This window comes from Rhinopithecus bieti, unplaced genomic scaffold (genome assembly GCF_001698545.2).
Source record: "Rhinopithecus bieti isolate Rb0 unplaced genomic scaffold, ASM169854v2 scaffold_1012, whole genome shotgun sequence".
Taxonomy (NCBI): domain Eukaryota; kingdom Metazoa; phylum Chordata; class Mammalia; order Primates; family Cercopithecidae; genus Rhinopithecus; species Rhinopithecus bieti.
Window position 1 is genome coordinate 1999241 of NW_016803312.1, and position 24404 is coordinate 2023644.

At 44.9% G+C, this 24404-nt stretch overlaps 1 protein-coding gene and 1 long non-coding RNA gene across 4 annotated transcripts in view; one reads left to right on the forward strand and one right to left on the reverse strand.

Annotated features, from left to right (window-relative positions):
- The first annotated feature begins 1125 nt into the window (after nt 1-1125).
- FRMD4A (FERM domain containing 4A) overlaps nt 1126-24404 on the forward strand; it is a 367189-nt gene continuing 343910 nt past the window's right edge. Inside the window, exon 1 of one of the 2 annotated variants that reach the window (XM_017874498.1) lies at nt 1126-1324. In XM_017874498.1, the coding sequence (XP_017729987.1) occupies nt 1232-1324 (93 nt within the window). In that variant the 5' untranslated portion in view covers nt 1126-1231. The remainder of the gene's footprint in view (nt 1325-24404) is intronic. The other variant, XM_017874473.1, reaches the window with a different exon arrangement.
- LOC108531223 (uncharacterized) lies at nt 7195-18827 on the reverse strand. 2 transcript variants are annotated; one of them, XR_001886105.1, is made up of 4 exons: nt 17294-18827; nt 10754-10837; nt 10039-10119; nt 7195-8629 (listed from the first exon to the last, which is right to left on the reverse strand). It is a non-coding gene; the product is annotated as an uncharacterized LOC108531223 (long non-coding RNA). The 2 variants fall into 2 exon arrangements; XR_001886104.1 differs by having other exon boundaries at nt 10039-10837.

Sequence of the window (24404 nt, forward strand, 5' to 3'; positions counted from 1 at the left end):
TACAAAGGAAATGGCCATTCCTTTCGTAAAACTCAGAACAGACAGAAGCAGTGTATGTAGAAATGCTTTCAAAAGAAAAAGAAAAAAAATCCGAACATACCCCATATCCTGGAAGCCCCTTACTTGATTTTCTTTGCAGTAATTTTTTCTGCTATGGAAATAAGCCGATTTAGGGAGGAGTAGAGATGGGGCAGGTAGAGGAAAATATTACGGAAAAATTAACGTTTGAAACCATTTGTGCCATCCGTCAAAGAAGGCTGTCTGATCTGAAATTACACAATGTGATCAGAAAATAATTGACAGACGTGATGGATGAGTCTGCTTCGACACAACCTTGTAAAATGAAACATAGTTTCTTCGCATTTACTGGCATGCATAAAAATAAATGTTCTATAACACAAACACTTAAATGACAAGGTGCCAAACGCAAGTCTGCTCCATTCGATTTGATTCATCTGAATCATGTGATTGAAACAGTTTCTTCTTCTTTCCCTCATACTTTCTCTCCGTGGACTGTATTCACATATACAGTGAGTGATACCCATGTGTTTATTTTTATGTGTTAGAAAGCAGGAAGGGAAAACAGATATACATGTCTGATGCTCGGTTTTATAGATAGAATTTATGACCGCAAAGAGGTCCCTGATGTGTTCTGTCTCTGGTCTTCAAATATCGTTCCTCCGTTCAGAAGAGAGTGAAATCAGAATGTAGGATTCTGCATTAATCTCCATTCCAGATGGTGATATTCCAAATAGTCTTTTTAAGGTGAGCATGTGACCTACTGTACAGCCGAGGGGCTTGGGAGTCACGTGATGGAATGACTAATACATCTGATAGAGCTTTGATTAGACAACTGACCTGGTTACCATCTGCAGCCACAAGAAGCAAAGTTGACATTTCTGGATCCGTCTCCCCAGGAGCGTTACTTGCCCACGAGCGGGACACGGCAGTCTCGCTGAACCAGCTGTGCAGAGGGACAGATGGAAGAAAGCTAGAGATGTTGCTTCGTGCGCGCTGAAGTTGCAGAACTTGGGCTGGTTTTCTTTCTTCCCATCCCCCCTCTTCCTGACAAACCACATCTTGACTCAGATGGTCGAAAGAAAAACTCTTTCAGTTATTTGATATTTGGGAACCCTCCAGGAGACCATAACTTATTTTTGAGGGAGGCTCCTTCTCTCCCTTTGCTGGGAACACACGCACACGCACACACACACAGACACAGCTGTACACCATGGTGGTTCAGGCTGCAGTGGCTCCGAATAGATCCCAAAGACTTTTACTGAAAATTCCTTATGGATCTCTGAGAAGGCGCAGCGTTGAAAGGGTAAGCTACGTGGCGGGCTGTTTCCTTCTCAATTGCTCCAAAGACAGGGAGATGTTTGTTTTCGTTGTATACCGCGTTACTTCTGTCACTCACGTTCTCAGTTGGAGTTCCTCGGACTGTAGAATACTATCTGATCTGTAATTTTAGTTTTTTAACAGATAATGATGAGAAACCTGAAACAGTAATTTTTGTACCTTGTGGATCTCGGATGGGGGAGGGGTGCCTTTAGAGATGAAATACGAGGGATAAGATTGGGTTGGGAACTTCCCCCGGAATGGGTTTGAGAGATTTGAGTGCTTGCTGAGAAATGCATGGGGGTTGCGAAACTGCTTTCTTCTGTGTTGACTGAAACCTACTGATGAGTGTAGCAGGGCTGTGAATTCCTTCTGCTGGGTGACAGTGTCTAAAAGGGAGGTGATGGTGATGTGAAGGAGCCTCAAAGCTTTGGTGGTTTAAATTATGCAGGCAGTTGATTAAAAGCTTTTTTTTGTCCCCAAGTACATTGCTATCATTTGGGGTTTATTTGTTTTTAATACTATGGATTTTGGCTTAAAATTACTCTGTTAATTTCCTGAAAGCATGTTTACTTTGGAAGTCCTTAGCAGAGATGATCCTATAAAATAATAATAAGGATTTGTCCTTCTCTGGAGTAACAGATGCAGTTTGAGGCTGGCTGTAGTTAATGCAAAGCTGGTTGTCGTTGGGGTGACAGGCTCAACATGCAGGAAGAATCCCTACACTCACAAAGCGTATGGCAGTTCTGTTTGTCTCAGAAACCCCAAAAGCCCATGTATGAATCATGGCAAGCCCTTCCATGAGTTTTCGTCACCTACATAGACATCTTCAGTTAAGGTGTAGTCCAAGACCTAATAAAGCAAATAGCCTCACATGATGCTCTCTTGCCAGATCAGCAATCTGCAGCATCTTATGAAAAAGATCAGAATTGAATTCAAGTGACTTTTTCTGGTTGGTATACTTACTACTCAGTGATGTTTAATTTAAAAAAAAAGAAACTAAAGGTTTAAAATATGAGGGGCTAACTAAATACTTAGGCAAGGTTGATTTCCTGAATTTTGATGAGTTACATTTTTCTGTCATTTGAATAATGAAAAAAAACTTTGCTTTCCATTCTGGTTGTGTGTAGGTCTTTATTTTGAGACTTATTTCTTGTTCTGAATGTCAAGATCATCAACTAATATGTACTAAATACTTACTGTGTATTTCGTGTTATACCAATAGCTTAGAGCTTACGCCATCAGTGATAGCAAAATTCACACATGGATCAGGCTGCTATTGAGTGTGATGTTAGGTGTTAGTGAAAACTCTTTGGTCTGTATGGTAACTAAATTTTTATCGTATGTTCTATTATTAAGATATTGATTCACAAATACTAACATGGAAATGTGAATTGTGTGCCTTAGGGCTGTGCAAATGGCAATATTGAGCAGATACTTATCCTTTGTAGACGCACGCACACACACACACACACACACACAAATCCAGTCACCCGGAAACCTCCATTTATACCATTATGATCTCCAGATAAAGTGTTAATAAATCATGTACGTTTGCATACATTCAAATATATGCAGTTACCACTTCTGTTAGTCATTGTTTACCAATTTTAGAAAAATTGACAATATAGGGATATAGTATCTTACACAAAACACATCTGTTATTGGGTATGTTTGTACACACTTGACTTCAAAGCACACAGGAATATTTTCTGCCCTTGAGCACATCTCATTGTTACACCGGCCTTAATATGAATATGGTCTGAACTCTTTGGGGCCTTCCCGCGCAGCACAGCCTTCGAGCACTGGTCTTCCCCGTGAAGGTAAGGTAGCACCTCACCCTCTGCAGCAATGGAGAGTGGAACTAACTGAAATGTACGATTTCCTGTCAATTCCACTGGACATCTTACACCGTGGGTCAGTGGAATTGACAATTCTGTGACAATTTTCAGAATGGAGTCCCGTGTTCATAGAAGAGGAGGAGAAGTAAGGGCAAACACTGAGAGCCGGCACTCTTCCATTGGGAGTGTAAAGCAACAGCAGTTTGTTCAGTTCCGTCAGCGGTTTCCGTTGTCTCACAGTATCTAATGACGTGGAAGACCTTACATTTCTATAAGGCTTTCAGTCCATTCCCCTGCTTTACCATCGCGAGTTACTAACAAGGCACAGAGCCCAGGGGTTACTACCCTTGTCCTGTATAAACAGGGAAACCAAGGTATGGAGAGGTTTAATCTTCTCTACAGGAATATACAGTCAATGACAGAGCGGGACCTAAATCCAGGGACCTGGCATTGCATGTCCTTACCCATGGGATCATGTTTCATCTTTGCTCTCTGGAGGAGCAATGGCATGGCAGCCTAGCCCTAAGAAAAGGGTTATAAAACCACCTCCTCACCTATATTCACATTAAAGGTAATACAGAAGACATGCCATTCAGAGGTGGTGAAAACCGAACAGAAGAACCTGATTTCCAGGACACTAACAGTCCTGTCCCCTTAGGTGCCCAGGGTTCAACAATTGCTTCTGTATCCAACTGCCTAGAGGTTGAGTTGAAAGAAGGAATTGTAGCTTTTTAACCCTGCAACTTAGACATCCACCGAATCCTGAGAGACCAGACTTAGTTCTGGTTCATGCTTCTTCAGACTGCCATGAGCCCATCACTGTGCTAGGGAGGGTGGAAAACATAAATGAAATATGAAATGGGGTTGGTGTGATGGCCAACACCTGTAATCCCAGCACTTTGGGAGGATGACGTGGTCGGATCATAAGGTCAGGAGATGGAGACCATCTTGGCCAACATGGTGAGACCCTGTCTCTACCAAAATACAAAAAATTAGCCAGGCGTGGTGGTGTGTGCCTGTAATCCCAGCTACTCAGGAGGCTGTGGCAGGGGAATTGCTTGAACCCGGGAGGTAGAGGTTGCTGTGAGCCGAGATGGAGCCACTGCACTCCAGCCTAGTGACAAAGCAAGACTCCGTCTCAAAAAAAAAAAAAAGAAAGAAACATAAAATGCCATGTTTGGTTCGGGAGGAGAGATTAGGCCTGTAAAGTTTATATGAATAAAACAATTAGAAGTCAATGTAATACAGGCTAGAATTAAGCTACAAAATAAGTAACAGAGACAATTTAGGTGCTACAGAAAGCAGCATGGTGGGGTGACAAGGGTGAGGCTTGTCTATTTGCTATTTACGAGTTTTACTATTTACTGTTTGACTATTTACTATTTGCATTTGACTACTGACTATTTATGAGTCATATGGCGTTGACAGAGTGACTCGAACTTCCTCAGCTTTGGCTTATCCATCCACAATACCCACCCCATTTCAGTGCTTGTAAAGGATCACCAAAAATGTATGCAAGGACCTGACACAATACCTGGCAATCACATAAAATGCAGTCCATAATGATAGGCATCGTTTTTAAGATTGCCTATCTTTGTGTAAAAGAACTCTTGGCTTGTATCTTTTTTTTTTTTTCCTTGAGACAGAGTCTCGCTGTGTTGCCCAGGCTGGAGTGCAGTGGCATGATCTTGGCTCACTGCAACTTCCACCTCCTGGGTTCAAGCGATTCTCCTGCCTCAGCCTCCAGAACAACTGGTATTACAGGCGTGTGCCACCATACCTGGATGATTTTGTATTTTTAGTAGAGACAGGGTTTCACAGTGTTGACCAGGCTGGTCTCAAACTCCTGACCTCAAGTGATCCACCTGCCTCGGCCTCCCAAATTGCTGGGATTACAGGCGTGAGCCATTGCACCCGGTCTTGTATTTTTAATAACAGATGGCAATTTTTTATATTTAGACACACCTCCCTGTCTCCTGGAGCCGTCCTTTAGGGCTATTCACTTGCTAAAGCCAAGAAAAGCAGTATGTTGTGTCATGGCGATAACTTTTCTGGAACTCCCAATTTTATGTAAGACACGTGGAAAACAAAGTCTTTCAAACTGACTACACGTGAATCCCAAGTAACTCAACTTACTCAAGCCCAGATCCTTCTGTATGGTTTCTTCCCTCTAAAGCCAGATGTTTTTTATTCCAGAAGTAAAGTAAAAATGAACTTCATGGAAAATTCTAATAAATGTAAGAACAAAACATATAAGTGAGTTAAGGAAAGAGAAAATGTGGAAATTTTTTTTCTGGGAGTTTGCCTTGGGGCGGGGGGAAAGCTTTTATTAAACTAGTATAACTTTGCAATACGAGGAAATGGTTTTATGTTGGAGATTACCTTTATAGATGCAAAGCCTAAGAATGAGTGTGTGAACCTTTTATGTAGCCCATCCCACGTTGTTTTAGTTTGTGGTTTTAAGTGGAGGTGAAATCTGCTAGGCTGCTGTCTATATTCTCAGCTCTGGTTTGGGCTCCAGGAAGCTGAGAAATGTGTATGTCTTCACACCCTGAGATGCCCACCTATGAGGGCTCGGACCCAGTCATGCAAGTACTTACCGAATTGCTGTATCTCTGTTTTCACCCACTGATTTTCCAGCTGTAAGATCATCTGTTGAAGTGGGAGCATAATTTCCTGCATTTATTGGATTGCTCATCTGCCCCGATGACTTATCCTCTCTAATATCCATACCCACAGACCGCCCCCCCCCACCCCCGCCCCGGTGGACTGGACATCACTGTTCTCTTGAACATCTCAACACCTCAAATCCAGCATGTCCATGATGAACTTCATCATCTCTCCTAATAATCCTGCTTCTCCTTCAACACCCCCAGCTTCCTAAAACCCAAACTAGATCCTGGCGTCTTCCCACCTCCTCTCTTTTCATCGTCTCCTTCTCACAGCCACAAGGCACTGTCCATTCCAGCTCTGAGACGTGTCTCCCCCGTCCTGCTCCTTTGTTCGGTAGTGCAGCCCGCCACCATCACTCGCCTGCATATTGCCTTCTCACCATGGCAGGTCTTCCTCCCCTCAATTCATGCTCTGTGCTGCAGCCACTGTGCTCTTTCTAAAACCGAGGGGTGACTGTGTCACTTGTCTACTGAAACCCTTAAGTGGCTCCCTGCCTCAGGATAAGGACAAATCACAAGGCCTTTCCTAATCACAGCCCTCCAGCTTCACCTCTTCCCATACCTTACCCTGGGAGTGTTATATTCCAACCAGGACGTGTTTGCAGTTCCTCTAAACTACTAAGATTTCTCTTGCACCAGGGCCTTTGTATGTGTTTTCATATTCCTGGCACTTTCTGCCTCCTCCCTCCACCCCCTTTACTTCTTTCAGCCTAAAGGCAATTCTACAGGAAGCTCTTCCAGGCACCCCATCCCCTCCCCAAGTCTGAGTAAGTGCTCTCCCTGCAGGCTTTCGTAGCACTCTAGAATTCCCTTACCATAGCACAAATCACACTGCATTGAAACCCCTGGTTTGCATCAGTCATAATCCTCCATACGATGGCAGGCATCTTGAGGACAGGGAACACCCCTAGGTTCCTGGTTCATAACAGGAGTGCAATAAATATCCACTAGATAACAGAATGAATGAAATCTAAAAGTTCATATAAACTCTCAGTGAGCAAATTTGGGAAGAGGATCAGAATTAAGACCTACTCTGGAACAGCCTCCATCCCCATGCCAAACTACCACAAGTCCCATTATCTTTGGTGGAAAATGTGTTTGCTCTTACGTGTCAGTACAAGCGGGGAAAGCGAAATGCTCTTTTCTTATTTATTCGGAACTCTAAGACCATGCCATACATCTTTAAATGGAACAAAGTTAATGCGCGAACAGCCAATCAGACTCAAATCATAGGTCTCTTCACAAAGTAGTACAAATTCGATGGTTTTATTGGGAGGAAAATGAGACAAGAAAGCATTCTCTTTTACCACAATTATTCCAATATTTTAGGTGAAAGGGTTTTTGTGTGTCTAGGAAAGACTGAAATGGTGGGATATTTCTGGAGCGATATTTTTAACACAGCATAAATTAAACCTTTTTGTACCCACGTCATTCATTATATGATGTGTTATTCCAGGTTGACGTCTTGCCAGTCTATTATTTTGCAAACCATTACATTATCACAGCTGCTAAGCTGCATAACTTAAGAATTCGGAATACAACAGAGTCTCTATAGTTGAGTGTGTGGTGCTTACATTCTGGATGTATTCATGCAGGGAAGTGTGAGACGTTACCAAAAACACATACAGCAGACGGCTTTCAGTGGATATTTATTACCATTGAGCACAGGCAGCCAAGAACTGTTCAGACAGATCAGTGTATTCACACATATTATTAGCCAGCCCCCTCATCCTGCATGGGGTTTTGTTCCTTCTATAAATATACGCCTCTCTGGAGAAAAAGAACACTGACTATTGGGGACTCCAATTCTCTGGTTCACAGAATGCATTGAAGGCCATTTTCCCTGCATTGGTTAGTCCCGTGCAATTTTAAGTGACCTAAACTTGGTGAACCAATATTTATTTTATTTCGTATAGCAGCTTATGTCATGTTAAGCCATTGACTTCTCATCTTGGGCAGAATGACATTGCTTATTGGCTCAGTGAGGAGAAGGAAAGGCTGACTCTATGGGTATCACTCCAGAGTTTTCATTCCTCAAGCTGGTGTGGAAAGCAGGATTGCAAATTGCTATGCAAATGGTCAGGACTCCTAGGCATTTCAGCATCCTATGCAAAATGACAGCTCTCAGGCTGGGCCTGAAACTGAGCTATGGTTCTCCTCTTTGAATAGCTTGTCCCCTCCTTATGCCTCGCCATCATGCCATGGGTCATGTTAAAGCAGTGCTTTTCAACTTTATTGTTGCCTTGGAAACACTCAAGGAGCTTTTAAAAACCCATCTGTACCCCAGACCATGTACATCACAGTCTCTGGGGATAAAATCCAGGCATCAGTATTTAAATCCGCAGGTAATTCCAACATGTAGCCTATACTGAGAACAACTGACCCAAGGAAATAATATTACCTAGATCAATGATTTGGGCAAGATGCTAGCAGAAGGAAATCAGCTAGTTTTTGTGTTTTCTGGTGGCTTCACATAAAAGAGAAATAAATGGGTTGATTGTGTTGGGTTTTTGGGTCATGTCATTCTCAATAGGGGGAGAAAACTATTTAGGCTCCTTGAAAGTGGGGTCCATATTCCTGGGACATCCTATGCAATGTCCAGCACATTGAGGAGAGTCTCTGGATAGTTACCTGAGGCCTTCCGAAGTCATAGAGTCTAGAATTGTGCACGACTTCCTTCCAGGCTATTGAAGATCAAAAACACCCAATCTAGCTTCTCCTGTATGCTTCTTTTCTTGACTGGTGCACGGACGAAATCCCTTTTGTGTGTCTTTCAATCTGCCATATTGCAAATATGTACACAAAGTCAATCGTGTTCTTAGGAGAAGTGGGAGATAGCTTTCTTCTCCCTCTCTCTTTTATTTTTATTTTTATTTTGAGGTGGAGTCTTGCTCTGTCACCCAGGCTAGAGTGCAGTGGCATGATTTTAGCTTACTGCAACCTCCCCTTCCTGGGTTCAGGTGGTTCTCCTGCCTCAGGCTCTTGAGTGGCTGAGATGAAAGGCACTCATCACCATGCCTGGCTAATTTTTGTATTTTTAGTAGAGACAGGGTTTCACCATGTTGGCCAGGCTGGTCTCGAACTCCTGACCTCAAGTGATCCACCCGCTTCAGCCTCCCAAACTGCTGGAATTACAGGTGTGAGCTACCGTGCCCGCCCAGGGGGAGATCGCTTTCTTTACATGCTTTGAAACAGATCTCTTAGAAACTGCTCTAACATAAGGAATATTATCCACCTGTGTGATATAAGACTTTCTTTGAACACATAGTTCAAAACAATCCACTTTTATTTGTATTTACTCATCAATGAGCCTCAGAGGATAATATTATCTATCCTACATCCATAAAACAATATAGAAGAAACTGCCATGGATCTTTATTCTAATCTGGGAGTGGATGAACCACATCTATGGATTTTAACTTCTTTTTTGTCTTCTCTTACTGGTCACTCAATAACAAATACTTCAAAGGACCTGGTCAGTTTTTCTACTAGGTCTCAGAGCCTAAAACAATACCTGGGATAAAGATAGCATAAACAAATGTTCATTGAGTGAATGCTGACTACCTGAACAAAAAGAATCCCTTTGTGGTTATAAATTCAAGCCTTTAATAAAACAGAATTGTCCTTCAAGGGCCAGGGTTGCAGTGTGCCTGTGCTTGTATGCAGACGAACATCCGTGTCATCATCAGTCCTAACAGTGACTTATTTCAAGATGCTAGCTCTTCTTGGTGAACTGGATCATGAAAAACTTCCTAAAATCCTACTACACAATTAACACCTTTGGGTTCATGGGCAATCCCTTTTCTTCCCAATCAGAACCCTTGTGGGGATATTTTGAGATAGGACAGAAATATGCTTCTGATCATTTTCCTACATTGCTTGCTGACTTTTCTCAAAAATGCCAAAGGCTTCCAAGCCTGGCTGGCTTTCCTCATTAATGTTCCCATAGAGTGATTGGAGGGATTGGAGGGATCATTTAGATACAATTTCTCCAATCACTCTATTGGAACATTAATGAGGAAAACCATTAAGGGTTAGAAGTATATTGATCATTGCTAGAAAATGCAGTCCTAGCCCAACCACACAGAATCAGTCCCAGAATACAGATATCCCTGGGAATGGAATACCTAGGACATAATGTTTTATTTATTAATTTCACAGTTTTTTATTTAACATCGACTACATACCAGACAGTGTTCTAGGTCCAAGAGACACAGCTAAGTCTGCACTCTCGTGAATTGGTAATACGTCAAGTGGTGATAAGTTCTCTAAAGAGAAATAAAGTAGAGTAAGGAGCAGGGGGAGACGGAGCGTGCAGCATGGTTATATAATGTGGCTCTCAAGGAAGGACAGGGAGGGAGCTGGGAGTAAGCCACGCAGCCATGTGGGGAAAGAACATCCCACGCAGAGGGCACAGCAAGTACAACAGGCCAGAGGCAGCAGTGGACTTGAGGTACTTGAGGGGTGGCAAGTGGGTAGCTGGAGCAGAGTGAAGGGGTGAGATGGGGGTGGTCAGAAGTGATGATAAAGACTCAGGGACGAGTCAGGAGCCCAGCTGGCACAGGCTGTGCAGGCCATGAGAATAACCTCTGGGTTTTACTCCGGATAAGACTGAAAAAGATCAGTGGGTCAGGGGCTGAAGGATGACGTTAGCTACTAGGTTGATAGAGAAGAAGGCTGGAATCAGGGTGATGCATGAGGTCACTACTACAATCATCTTAGTGAGAGATGATGATGGTTTAGGCCAGCGGATACCCTGGAGGTGGTGAGAAGTGAATGGACTCTGAATTTATCTGGAAGGGAGAGCTGGAGGGATTTCCTGACGGATTGGGTGTGAAGGGAGAGAGGAAGACAAGAGTCAAGAATGGCCCCCCGAGCAGCTGTGGACTGGAGCTGACTTACCAAGACGGGAACCACTGAAGGAAGAGCTGGTCAGCGATGACAGCCTGGGTGGGAGAGACTGGGTTCTATTCCTGATGTGCTAAACTTGAGATAATGAGTAAAAATTCAAATGGAGATATACAGTAGGATGTTAAAAACATATGTTCTGTGTTTGGACAAGAGGTCTGTACTGGAGATAAGGCGTGGACATTATCAGGGGTTCCCTGGAGCTGGCTTGACAGGCTCTCCCGAGCCAATTATGTGATTTCTTCTCAACTCTACATTCAGTGATGACACATGATCCTCTTGAAATGGTCCATGGCAGGAAATTTACACCATGTAAATTGGCAAGCATTACAAAGCAGGGCTTTTCGGCCCCTAGAGAGTTGATAACAGTTACACGGTCTCCAGTATACCACTGGAAATTGGCATTTAAAGCTAGAGGACTGTATGATAACATCTGGGGAATGTGCGTGGATGGAAAGAAAAAATGTCAGCACACTGGACCCGAAGCCGCTCCAAAGCTTAGAGATGGGCTCCCTGTGGTGGAACCAGCACTGGAGACGAACAGGGAGCAGCCAGTGAGGTAGAAAGAGGATCCCAGAAGGGCATGATGGATTTTCAAATGCTGCTGATAGTCAAGTGAGATAAGGACTAAGAAATCGCCTTATTGCAGCATTGTCATAAAAGATTGCACAAACTGCATGCATCAAAATTGCTTTGTGTTGGCCAGGCATGGTGGCTCATGCCTGTAATTCCAGCACTTTGGGAGGCAGAGGTGGGCGGATCACTTGAGGTCAGGAGTTTTGAGAACAGACTGGGCAACATGGCAAAACACCGTTTCTACAGAAAAATTAGCCAGGCATGGTGGCACTCACATGTAGTCCCAGCTACTCAGGAGGCTGAGATGGAAGACTTGTTTGAACCCAAGAGGTCGAGGCTGCAGTGAGCCAAGATTACACCACTGCAGTCCAGCCTGGGTGACAGAATAAGATCTTATCTCAAAACACAAAACAAAACAAAAAGAATTGCCATGTGTTTCTAAGTACAGTACACAGATCAGATGTCTGGTCTCCACCTCAGACATCCTGAACCTAATTCTCAGGGGTATATAACAGAGAAGACAATTTGAGAAGCAGTGCCTTAATATATAGTGTTCCAGAAAAACAGGCACAGTGGGGTAGAAAAAAGAACACAGCAGAGGAAGTGAGGAATAATGCAGATGGGAAAAAAGAGAAACTCTTAGAACAATTTTTACTCACCCTAAGGTCGGTCCTGAACAGAGAGAGCAGTTAGAGACTGTGGTGGAGACTCATGGGGTGAAGATTATTACCACTAAGGCCAAGATTGAGTTTCCTCCCTATAGCACTGAAGAAACAGCATGTTCCTATTTTAAATGTCCCTCCCTTCAGCCACTATGTCAGAAAAATGGAGCTGCAATTGTCTCTTAGGTCTTTTCCAGCTCCCACAACCCCTGCAAAATAAAGGCAAGAGAGAAGATGAAAGACCAATTTCAGTATCATCTATTGGTCACCCATGTCAAAAGCCAGCACTCTACCCTTAAGTCTTAGGTGTCCTAAGACCTAGCAGAAGGAAAACCTGTTTTGTTTTGTTTTGTTTTGTTTTGCCTCTGAATTTTTTTCAATGGCTTGATGTAATCATGGGTCAGGGCTTCATAATCCAGCTGAGTCCCAGAATAGATTTAGAAAGTATAATTTAGGCTGGAGCCAGCCATCAACTGCCCGAAATGAGCAAGTCCTAATTTGAGCTCTGAATTTGGGGATCGACATCTATTCTGTAAAAGCAAATGGATTTGGATCAAATTGGAGGAACTCACATGTAAGATCTCGTGGAGTTCTTATAGAAGAAAATCCTGCTATTCTCTGCCAATTAGGCTGAAGGAAAGTAAGTAACAGCCACTGACACTAGGAACCAAGTCTTCCGTGTAGATCCTGTCCAGGAAAGGCTTTCTATGTGGGGTTCACCCAGTCACATTATGCCTAGTTCCCCTTCCCCAGCCTCTTAGTTTTCCTTTAAGTAAGAAGGTACCCCTGACACATGAAATTCACATCAGTGAAAGAGAAGTTTTAAAAGCAGACAAGTGTACAGGGGCCCTCCCAGGAGTCTGTGCCGATGCTTGTGAATTTGCCTATTTTGTTACCAAAGTGAAATTTGTGTGCCTGGGTGTAGATGAGCAGAGTCACCAGAGCTCTGCAAAAGCTCTTCCTCTGCAGGGGCAGTGACAGCCTTGCTTTGTCACTGGCCTGGTGCATAGGTGCTGGGTCCACTCAGGTAGGCCACAATGCGGGTATCACCTTCTGGAATGACTGTCATTAAGATGTTAATCCCATATGCTATGGTCTGAATGTTTTTGTTCCTCTGAAATTAATATATTGAAATCCTATCCCCTAAAGTAATGGCATTAAGAGATGGGGCCTTTGGGAGACAGTTAGTGCCCTTATGAAAGAGGCCCTAAAGAGCTCAGTAGTCCCTTCCATCATGTGAGGACACAGGAAGAAACTTTGGCCTGTAGGCCAGAAAGTGAGCGCTCCCTAGGCACCGAATCTGCCTTGATATTAGACTTTTCAGCTTCCAGAACTATGAGCAATAAACTTCTGTTGTTTGTAAGCTTCCCAGTTTATGGGATTTGTTATAGCAGCCTGGAGAGGCTAAGATGCCATCCTTAAAGTGAGGACGAGGAGACGGAGCTTCCTCCCCTGCTGAGCCCCAGCTTTGGGTTGTCAAGTAGCAGAGCATTTAAGGAGACGAGCTCATTAAGAAAAAAGCAGTCTGGAAATTCATACGGGGACTTGTCGATTTGAAATCAACGACGTAGAATGGTGTGCTCATGTCAGCCCGCTGGTCAACTTGGCTTCCTGAAGACCAATGCCCAAGAGCAGAACCCCAGCGCCCAAGGCCATGTGCCATGCCATTCCACATTACTCTCAGGGGGCAATACCTAGATCCTATGGCTTTTGGTTCAGCCATAGCGTCCATCTACAGATCATCTTGTGTTTGCTTGAGACAGAATCTTGCTCTGTTGCCCAGGATGGAGTGCAGTGGCACAATCTCAGCTCGCTACAACTTCCACCTCCTGGGTCCTAGTGATTCTTGTGCCTCAGCCTCCCAAGCAGCTGAGATTACAGGTGTGCACCACCACACCCAGTTAAGTTTTGTATTTTTAGTAGAGACAGGGTTTCATTACGTTGGCCAGGCTGGTCTCAAAACTCTTGGCCTCAAGCAATCCACCTGCCTAGGCCTCCCAAAGTGCTGGGGTTACAGGTGTGAGCCACCACACCCAGCCTAGGCCATCTTATTTGCCCTTCATTTCTAGTAGAGTCTCTGGTTGGGTGTTTGTGTTTTCCTTGATGGTATTAAACCAGCATACCTAATAGCAAACAAAAATATCTTCGGGACTCTGTGACTTCCTTTTTTCTTCTGCCAGGGGCCTTAAGGTGGCATAAGAGAAACATGTCTCATGTATCTTAGAGTCGTGCCCGTGCAGGACAAGAAAACTTCTGTCCTTACGAGATCCAGCAGTCAGAAATTGGCTATGATTTCTATCTCAGATGGTACCCGTAAGACTTCATCCTTTATCTTACCTCCTGGGGCTGTGCTTCTGTTCACTCTAGTCGTCTTAGAAAATACAACCTCATAGAGGCATTATAAACTCAAATGTGTATAAGAGCCAGGCAGGGAAAGGAAATGTAGCAGGAAAAATACGGAAAGAGGCACATTGCAAACTGGAAAATCCTGCCCCAGCAAGTGAGGCCAACTACTACTCAGTTGTGCCATGGGAAAAACGGGGCTGGTGTTGCTGGATCTTCTAACTTTTCAAAAGAAAATGTATGCATTGTTCTTATATTTAAGGAAAAAATACATATGTTTGTATGTGTGTATGTGAGAGAGTGAGAGATATGAAATATCTCCATTTTTATAATTCAACTTTAAAAAATAACATTGCATAAGATGCCAGTTTTCAATTTCTATAAGAAAAAGAGCACTGTCCTGAGGCAGGCAGATGACCTGAGGTCAGGAGTTCGAGACCAGCCTGACCAACATGGTGAAACCGTGTCTCTACAAAAGTACAAAAATTAACTGGGCATTAACCAGGTGTGGTGGCTCACACCTGTAATCTCAGTACTTTCGGAGGCCGAGGCGGGCAGATCACGGTCAGGAGATTGAGACCATCCTGGCCAACATGGTGAAACCCCATCTATACTAAAATACAAAAAATTAGCTGGGTGTGGTGGAGCACACCTGTAGTCCCAGCTACTCAGGAGGCTGAGGCAGGGGAATCTCTGGAACCGGGGAGGCAGAGATTGCAGTGAGCCAAGATCACGTCACTGCACTCCAGCCTGGTGACAGAGTAAGACTCTGTCTCAAAAAAAAAAAAAAAAAAAATAGCTGGGCATGGTGGCACACTCCTGTAATTCCAGCTACTCGGGAGGCTGAGACAGGAGAATTGCTGAACCCAGGAGGTGGAGGTTGCATTGAGCCAAGATCGCATCACTGCACTCCAGCCTGGGCCATGAAGCAAGACTCCATCTAAAAAAAAAAGGACTGTCCCACCCTAAATATCTACATATTCTCCCCTGCCCCAGGCTTGATTTTCATAAAAAGGAAACATCTTGCTACAAAAAAAACTAACTTAAAATAGATCCTCAGGCCCTCCAGCTGCAGCATAATCCTAGTGCTAAATCGGAATATTACTTTTTAAAAAAAAACCTCGTCTGACAGGTCAAATGCAAATTTTTAAAATACATTTGAATACATTGAATACCCGTCCTCCAGCTAGAGGAAACAGGAAGATGACATCCTCTTTGCTGAGAGCATGGTTTTATCACTAAGCAAGAGGACTAGAACTTCAGAAGCAACTGAACCTCTGGCCTAATTACTGCCTGATAGAACAACTTACTAATAGCATCAGCAGCAGTCTTTTGTTTTGGGAAGATATTCTCCATTGATGGTGTTAAAGCAGAACAAATCAAGCAATTTCAGCCAAGAGAACAATCACCCTACCACCTAGAGGTACATTTTGCTAACTCAAATTTGCAGACCAGCAGTGTGTGGTCCTGCTGAAAACTAGAGATTGCACAAGAGCCAAACAGAGGTTCTTTTATGATCAAGGTGGCTGACTGGTAACAGCTGAACTAAAACCTTTCAGTTCTAAATCATCTCTTTCATGCTAGATGGAGTGGAATTCTGGGGTCCCAGCCAAGTCCTTGAGCAAGAACTTGAACGGATTCACAGCTCCTTTTCTGATTGAAACTCTTTCTAAACCCTGAGGAACTCTGGATCTCACCAAGATGTCAAATAGTATGATATCCCTGCTGGAGGAGGAGGCAAGTCAGGCTTCTCCAGTGTCCTTCCTAAACAGCAGCTCACACTTGTCACGTCCACAGCAGACATGCAGCTCTTCAGTTTTAAACTCAGGATGTCCTCACTTCTGTCTCTTGCTGGATAAGGCAAGTATGAATTCACTACCTTCTAGCACTTAGCCAAAAGTCCCGTAGGGACATTGGACACCCAACAGAAGCAGATCAGTGGATATGTTGGCTAGTCATTACTTTAATCCCTTTATACTAGATTTTTTTTTTTCTTTTTTGAGATAGAGTCTCACTCTGTTGCCCAGGTTGGAGTGCAATGGCACAATCTTGGCACACTGCAACCTCTGCCTCCCGGGCTCAAGCAATTCTCCTGCATCAGCCTCCTGAGTAGATGGGATTACAGGCATGCACCACCATGCCTGGCTAATTTTTATATTTTTAGTAGAGTTTCACCACATTGGTCAAGCTGGTCTTGAACTCCTGACCTCGGGTGATCCGCGCGCCTTGGCCTCCCAAAGTGCTGGGATTACAGGCGCGAACCACCACGCCTGGCCTACACTAGATCCTTATTAAGTTAAATAATCAAATATCAATATACTTGGGCTGTATTTTCTCAACTCCCTGCTGAAATTATTTTACAAAGTAAAGATTTAATTCCTTTCTATTGAGGGCTGATGTTTAGTATCATTTTGTTTTGAATGCGCTGCGACCTATTCCCGACTGGGTCTGGCCATGTGACCTGAGACTTAGGCAGGACATGGAGGTGGGTGGGCAGCACCCATGGCCAGGCATGGGAGTTTGCTGGAGGCAATGAGCCCAAAAGTGAGCCCACAGACAGGCTAAAGACTCATGAGTCCGGTTAGTTGTGTCAAATGTAGCTGGAGAATCAAGAAAGAAACAGGTGGAGACCAGAGAAATCAGAGGAGAAGAAACCAATTTAAAGCAGAGGTAGAAGAAAGTGTTTGTAGAAACCCCTTGAACCACTGGCATAGCTCCAGGCATGTCTAGGCATAGCCTGGGGTATTGGCAGAGATTAGTTGGATAGGATGGTATCTTAGTATCATCTTGCTGAGAAAGCCAGCAGAAGAAACATCTATAAACACGCTTCTGAGGCTTTTTCAAAATGACCATTGAAGATCTTGTTCCTTATGTTATTCAGTGCTTTTTGTATATTCCACTCCGTTAATTCCTTTTAGAAGCTAATAAGAAGTATGTGATTCAATGTACTTACCTTTTTACCTTTGCTGCCAGGAAACTCAAAGCCAAAGTTGAGACAACCTCAGTAACTTGCTCATTCTGGATGCCTTTTCATACTTTTAACTTATTTTTTTCCTTCTTTTTTTCTGTTTTAGATTACCCTTAATTTTCTAGTTTACCCTCATATTCCATGTAAATATGTGCACATATTCCATGCCCCTGCCAAGCAGCATGGAATCCTATAACTTTCTCTTCTGTGTATGTTATTTTCTGTAAGGGAAACCAACACAATGGAAATGTAGCCCATTGAGAGTAAAAAATAGAACAAAGTATGCTACTTCCCTTCTCTTGGCAGAATGCATTGTCCCAACAGGTGTATCAAAAATGTTTCAAGGTAAGCCAAGACATGGGAACACTGTGCTCTGAACAAGGTGGTTCTTTTTTCCCAGAAGGAAATGAATTCATTTGGAATGTCAGGCCCTGACAGAACAGAGCCACTCCATTCTACCCCATTGTGTCCTGGGAGTACACAGGGACTTGGTGCAGCCCCTAGAGGCAGTGGCAGTTTACAGGCGTTCCTGGGAAGAACAGAGCAGAGGTCCCTGTTGGAGGAAAGCAGGTGCACACTGTCCTTCTGAATCTCTGCGCCTGACGCCCACCTTCATACAAGCTGCAGCTATGCCGGGGGGATGACAGTTCTGCAGAGTCCAAACTCACAAGGATAAGGGCTGGAAAAGAGGCTTTGCTGGTTTTCTGTTCCCACTAGGATGTTGGAAGCCTCCTTTTTGTCCTTTTCATTTTGCTTCCTTTTTTCTTTTCGTTTCTAAATGTTGCTGTCAGTGTACTCAGCTGAACGCTATCAGATGCACAAATAACAATAGCTTCCTGGGAACGATTTGCTGCTGAGGGCCATGGACCAGTGCCAGGAAGCCCAGGCACGCCAAGAACACTGTTTTAGGAAAACCGCAACTTTCAGAGAGCAGCTTCAGGATAATTGTTCAATTCCATTAGGGATTCTGGCTCCGAATCCACCTCGGAACCTGGCCCCGGTGTCTCCTCCAGGGGAACTTAGAGGTCCGCCGCTCCATACCTTGGCTGGCTTTCTGTTTGATTTGTTTCATTTTCAAGAACCATCGTTACTGGAACCTCGTATCTGATTGTGGTGTTCATGGAAAGAAAAATGGGAACAAGGGCTGAGAGACAGTGAGGTTTCCAGGGTGGGTCAGGTTTACTCACAGAGGCAGAAATAACAGATTCCCAAATGCGGATGCTGGCACTTACACGTTTCTGAGAGTTTCCGATCTGGAGATCTGAGAGGTCACCGTCCTAGGGCTTGTCAGCCTCGCCAGGCTGCTGGGGCTCCTGTTGTTCTGCTCAGAGTCCAGGAAGCAGATCGGGCTCCCTCATGACAGCCTCAGGCCAAGATGTTCCTGCAACAGAAGGTTTCCCGGGCAGGCTTTGCTTCCATCCTGGAGTGAGTTAACCCGGTCAGCCAGGGTCAAGGAGCAGATATCAAGTTACACATTTTCCTCCCTCCTTTCCTAGCACACCCCGAGAAGTGCCCCACAAGGAAGGCCAGGAAGGAAGCGCACCCGCCCAACAGACAAGCCAGGCCATGACCCTGGAAAGAAGAGGAAGGCACGTCCCTGGGCCTTCTCAGTCCCCACTTCCTCCTCCTTCCTTCTCCCACATTCCCCTCCGGATGGGTCTCACTCTCCAAGAAAATGGCCAGGAGCAAATCCAGGCAGAGAGGGAAGTTACCGAGACCCAGAAGACCCAGAAGCACAGCCAAGAATAGAAAGTACCTTTAATGAGCTCTTTCTGTGTGCTTAATCTATGCAGATATTTTCTCCTCTGATCCTCGATCGGAGCAGCCCTTTGAGGTTGGCTCTTATTCCTAACCCCACTTTCTAGAAGAGGAAAACAGAGAATAGAGAGAGATTAAGTCATTTGTCCAGGGTTACTCAGCCAGCAGTGGTAGATGCAGGATTTGAACCCAGGTAGTCTGACTCCAGAAAACTCTCCGGAGGGAATCTAAATGGGGGTCTAACCTAGAGTGAGACCCTTGGAATCCAAGCGGCTGAGAAAAGTGTCCTTTTAGAAAGGAACTCTAGGTCAGGTTGCCAGATTCAGCAAATGAAAATACAGGATGCCCGGTTACATCGAATTTCAATAAACAACGAATCATTCTTTCGTCTCAGCATGTTCCATGGAGTTTGTCTGAAATTCAAATGTAACTGGGTGTCCTGTATTTTATCTGGCAAATCTTAACTATAGGGCCACTCCCTCTCTCTGCCCTCTGTCTTGTCTTCCTCTCATTGTCAATAGGCTGTTTCCCTGCTTTCTTCCATTTCCCCTCTGATGCCCATCTCTGGAATGTCTGAGCTGCACCTGTCCATGTATTCTTATTTAAAATCAATTATTGGCCGGGCGAGGTGGCTCACACCTGTAATCCCAGCACTTTGGGAGGCCAAGGCAGGTAGATCATGAGGGAAAGAGATTGAGACCATCTTGGCCAACATGCTGAAACCCTGTCTCTACTAAAAATACAAAAATTAGTTGGGCGTGGTAGGAGGATGAGTCAGGAGAATCTCTTGAACCCGGGAGGTGGAGGTTGCAATGAGCCGAGATCGCACCACTACACTCCAACCTGGCGACAGAGCGAGACTCTGCCTCAAAAAAAATCAATTATTAATGATCATCTAATATCACCTGAGCATCCATAATATACCAGGGCTTGTTTGTTCAGAAGAACCAACATGGTAGCCTCTGGGCTGGTAGGTGTTAGGGTGCAACATAATCAAAAGCACCAGGGACCCCTGATACCTACTCAGAAGCAGAAGTCACTACCACTAAGATGCAGTGTGGGATAGGAGGTGCCACTAGGGGGCTGGAAGACTGAGACCCCCTCACCCCTGGTCAACCAGAGTTCTGCTTCTAAGATATTTCTTACGTCCCCACCAAATATTTCATTTGGGAAAAGCTTTCCATAACTGACACACACAAAAAAAGTTATTGAAAATCACTATGCTAAAGCACACCTTCTAAAACGTCAGTTTATAATGGAATCACCTGGGGTTTTGTCAAATGCAGATGCAGTCTGCATTCCTCCAAGTTCCCATGTAGTTGCTGATGCTGGAGCCCATAAAGGGCATTTTGAGGTCAAGGATCTAAAGTATCCTCTCTGATGTCCATGCTCATAAGTTATTTTTCTTTTTCATCTTTGTTTCAGATAGGTAGGTAGGTAGATAGATAGACAGATGGATAGGCAGATAGATCTCTATATAAATCTATAGAGAGATCTTTCTGTCATCCATCTATCCATCCTTCTGTTCATCTATAGAGATCTGTCTGTCTATCTATCCATCGATCTGTATCTATCCATCAATACACTCCTCCTCTGTTGTATATAACTATTAAATAAGTGGGCCTGAGACACTGCTTTTGCCTACTGTCTGATCAGACTTTTAAAAAATTTTCTAGCATATATCAAATGTGCTTGTTTCTGTTAGATTGAGAGTCCCCTCTTTTAAAAAAGAAAAACTAAAGTGTTTATTTTTTGGCCACAGATGTCAAGTGCTCCTGGTTTGGAGTGATTTATTTTTTTCTCTTCCTTTACAGTTGTGACCTAGTTAATTGTAGGTGGGAAGCAAACTCTGAAATCATTAGGCTTTCTGCTTTGCTTAGAAATCTTGTTCTGTTAAATTGTAGGATGTCTTCTTTAATAACACCAAGTCAGGTCTCAGGATCAGCAAATTTTTGTGCTTTGTGCATTGAGCTAAAGGAAAGTGTGTCCCCTGCAGTTTCCTCATGGTCGGGGAGGAGAGATGGATGAGTAAATGACCCACGGACGAGTCACTCATTTCTAAAAAGAGTCGAAGTGCTCTCTGTTGGCTGCAGACTGTAACCTCTGAATATTCTGGTCTCCCATCCAGAGACAAAGGAGGGAGCGATCAGGGTCTCCGCTTGGCTGCTTGGTTCCTGACATTGGGCGAACTCAAGTACTGAAATATCACATCATTAAGAAACGACTTTCATGTAGAAATAAATGGATGCTACCAATATTCAGGCTTTTCAAGTCTGTAACCGGGCCCTCATGGTGGAAAGAGACGTCCTGTTACTTTAAACAAAATATTTCTTTTCACAATTTAACTTTTTCAGGGGAGGGGTGGGAAAAAGTTGGGTGGAAGTTATCTTAAGTGTCGATTTTCCATTCTGCATATGGGGAAAGGATCGTTTATTAACCCCTTCCATGGGACAGTTGCTTTGCTGGGGTTTCTATCCCATGATAGTTCAGAGGTAAAGTGGCAGAGCTTTTGCAGCTGTGTGAAAACATGAAGCTGTAAACATTAAGTACAGTGATGGACACAGCTTGATTCTATTTCTCTCAATTGCCCTAAGTCCAAGAATTAAGGTTGATCTAGGAGCCTAGATCTATGAGATCGATGAGATCTGAGAGCCTAGATCTATGGCTCTCCAAGTGTGGTCACAGAACCGGAACATCAGCCTCTCCTGGCAACCTGTTTGAAATGCAAATTCCCAGGCCCTACAGACATGTGTTTCTCCACGCCCTGCAGGTGATTCTGATGCAGGTATGAGAACCACTGACCGAAACCCCTAGGTTCCATTGTGAATTGAAGAACTCATCTGCAAGCTTCTGAGACCTGGTGATCTAGGGGTCTGCAGCAGCAGTTCTTCTCCTTGGCTGTACCCTAGAAACCCTGAGATGCTTCTCAAAAAGAACAATACTGAGTGCCTCCCCCAGATCAATAAAATCAGAATCCCTAGGGGTGGGGTGCAGGGAAAAGCTTTTCATAAAACTTCCCACGGGACCCCCATGGGCAGCCAGGGCTGACACCCTGGGACCACAGGAAGGGAAGACCCAGGTGGGAGAGGGTTGCTGCCCTGGGTGTAATGTCTATGCCCATGGAAGGGAGCTTGCAGTCATTGTGCAGAATCCAAGCAGCCCCTAGAAACTCTCAGTTCTAGACGACAGAGATGACCAAAGCCACAGGTGGCTGCAGTGTTGTAACAGTGGGACTTGGGAGGGGCTCCGTTTGGAGCCAGTTGGTGGTGTCCTGCCAGATTGCACTTCCCCATCCCTCCCAGCTGCAGGTGTGAAAAGCGGCCAGCTTGCTCAGTTCCTAAATTGGCATCAGTCAGGTCAGGGCAGGCAGACTTCTAGAGGGTGGCTGTATCCAGCCAGCAGCGTCTACCTGCTCTAAAGCTTGTGTCAATGGCTTACGATGGGCCAGGGGCCTTCCTGTGCCCTAGGCTGTGGTGGATTCTTCCCAAACCCACACCAAGCCAGTGGGCTCATGCTTTCAGCCTGGATCTGTTTGGAGACTGGAGCCTGCCAGGACTGCGATGCTGGCTCTTGCTAGTCCTGCTCCCAGCTCAGGGCCCTTCTTCACATCTAAAAGGATCCTATTCTCTCTCCAACATCCCAACCTTAGCATATGCCTGGGTTTCCAGCTCTTAGGCCTAACTTGAACTCACACCCACTCCCTGAAGGCCACCTACACTCAAGGAGATTTAAATGAATCTAGAGCCAGAATCAGCCTGCAGCCACCCACCCCTCAAACCACCTGAGGCCAGAGGGATGTGCTCAGCAGGCACCCTCCATTCCAGCCTCCTTCCCTGTCCCCTGGCCCTGAGTAGAGAGACCAGCTGACCTTACCACCAAGGCCCCAGGGTCCCGATGAACAGATCAGCCAGCCCCCAGTGTGCAGGAGGAGGGACACCTGAGGGCGAGGCTGGGGCCTAGGGGCCAAACACGTGAGCCTGACTTCAGAGCTGGGCTCCCACTCCAGCCCCAACGAATGCAAACCAAGCAGACAGAGGAAAGGTCAGGGTGAGCCGGCCACCTTGGGAGTCAAAGGAGCACAGGGTTACCTGAAACCCACCCCAGCAGGGCTCATAAGGCTAAGCGAGTCCTAGATGTCAGCAGGCATGTCTGTGGGCAGCGTCCCTGCCTGCCTCGGGAGTGCAGCAAGCGCTGCCTGCGGCAGAAATAGTAGGTGGGAAAGATCATTATCTAACGGTATCTAACAGCACAGAGCTTCCCCCAAATTACACACAGGATCGCCATGGGATCCAGCAATGTGACTCCTGGGTAAATCCCCAAAGGAATGGGAAGCAGGGACTTGGGGAGATATTTATGCACTCTTAGTCATAGCAACGTTAGTCATAGTAGCCAAAAGGTGGAAACAGCCCAAGTGCTCACTGATGAATGAATGTGGTCTCCCCATACAATTATTACTCAGCCTTGAAAAGGAAGCGAATTCTGACACATGCCATACCACGGATGAACCCTGAGCACCTTATGCTGAGTGAAATAAGCCAGTCACAAAAAACAAATACTATTAATATATGGTTCCTCTTATACAAGTTATGAAGAATTGTCAAACCCGTAGGGACAGAAAGCAAAATAGAGTTACCAGAAGATGGAGAGGAGAGGCATGGGAAGTTACTGTTTAATGAGTACAGAGGTCAGTTTTGCAGTCTGAAAAACTTCTGGAGACAGCTGCACAATGCTGTGAATATACTTAATGCCACTGAACTGCACATTTAAAAATGGTTAAAATTGTAAAGTTAGTATTCTGCATATTTTACCGCAATAAAAATAGATCAGTATCTGGAACTGAGAGGGTTGGGGGTGGGATGCTGGCAGGTAGGTTCTTCTATTCGTCACACGTGGAATGAGGAAGGGACTGTTCGTCTGGCCGCCGGGGGAGCTTCACCCCTGGGCTCTGGACACACATTTGACTTCTTGGAACCCCACCATGTGGGTTGCTCTAGTTTTAACACTATGAAATCTGTCCTGGGTTTTGGTGAAGGAGCTGGCGTGCCCCCTGCAGAGAGCACCCCAGGACACTTCACCATGGTCAGACTCAGGAAGGGGTCCTCAGACTTGCCCCTCATGGGTGGCTCACTACAAAGACTCCTAGTTCCAGCTGAGCGACGAGCCGCGGTTCCCAGTTGTTTTTTGTTTGTTTGTTTGTTTGTTTTTGAGACGGAGTCTCCCTCTGCCACCCACGCTGGAGTACAGTGGCGCAGTCTCGGCTCACTGCAACCTCTACCTCCCAGGTTCAAGCGATTCTCCTGCCGCAGCCTCCCGAGTAGCTGGGATTACAAGCGCCCGC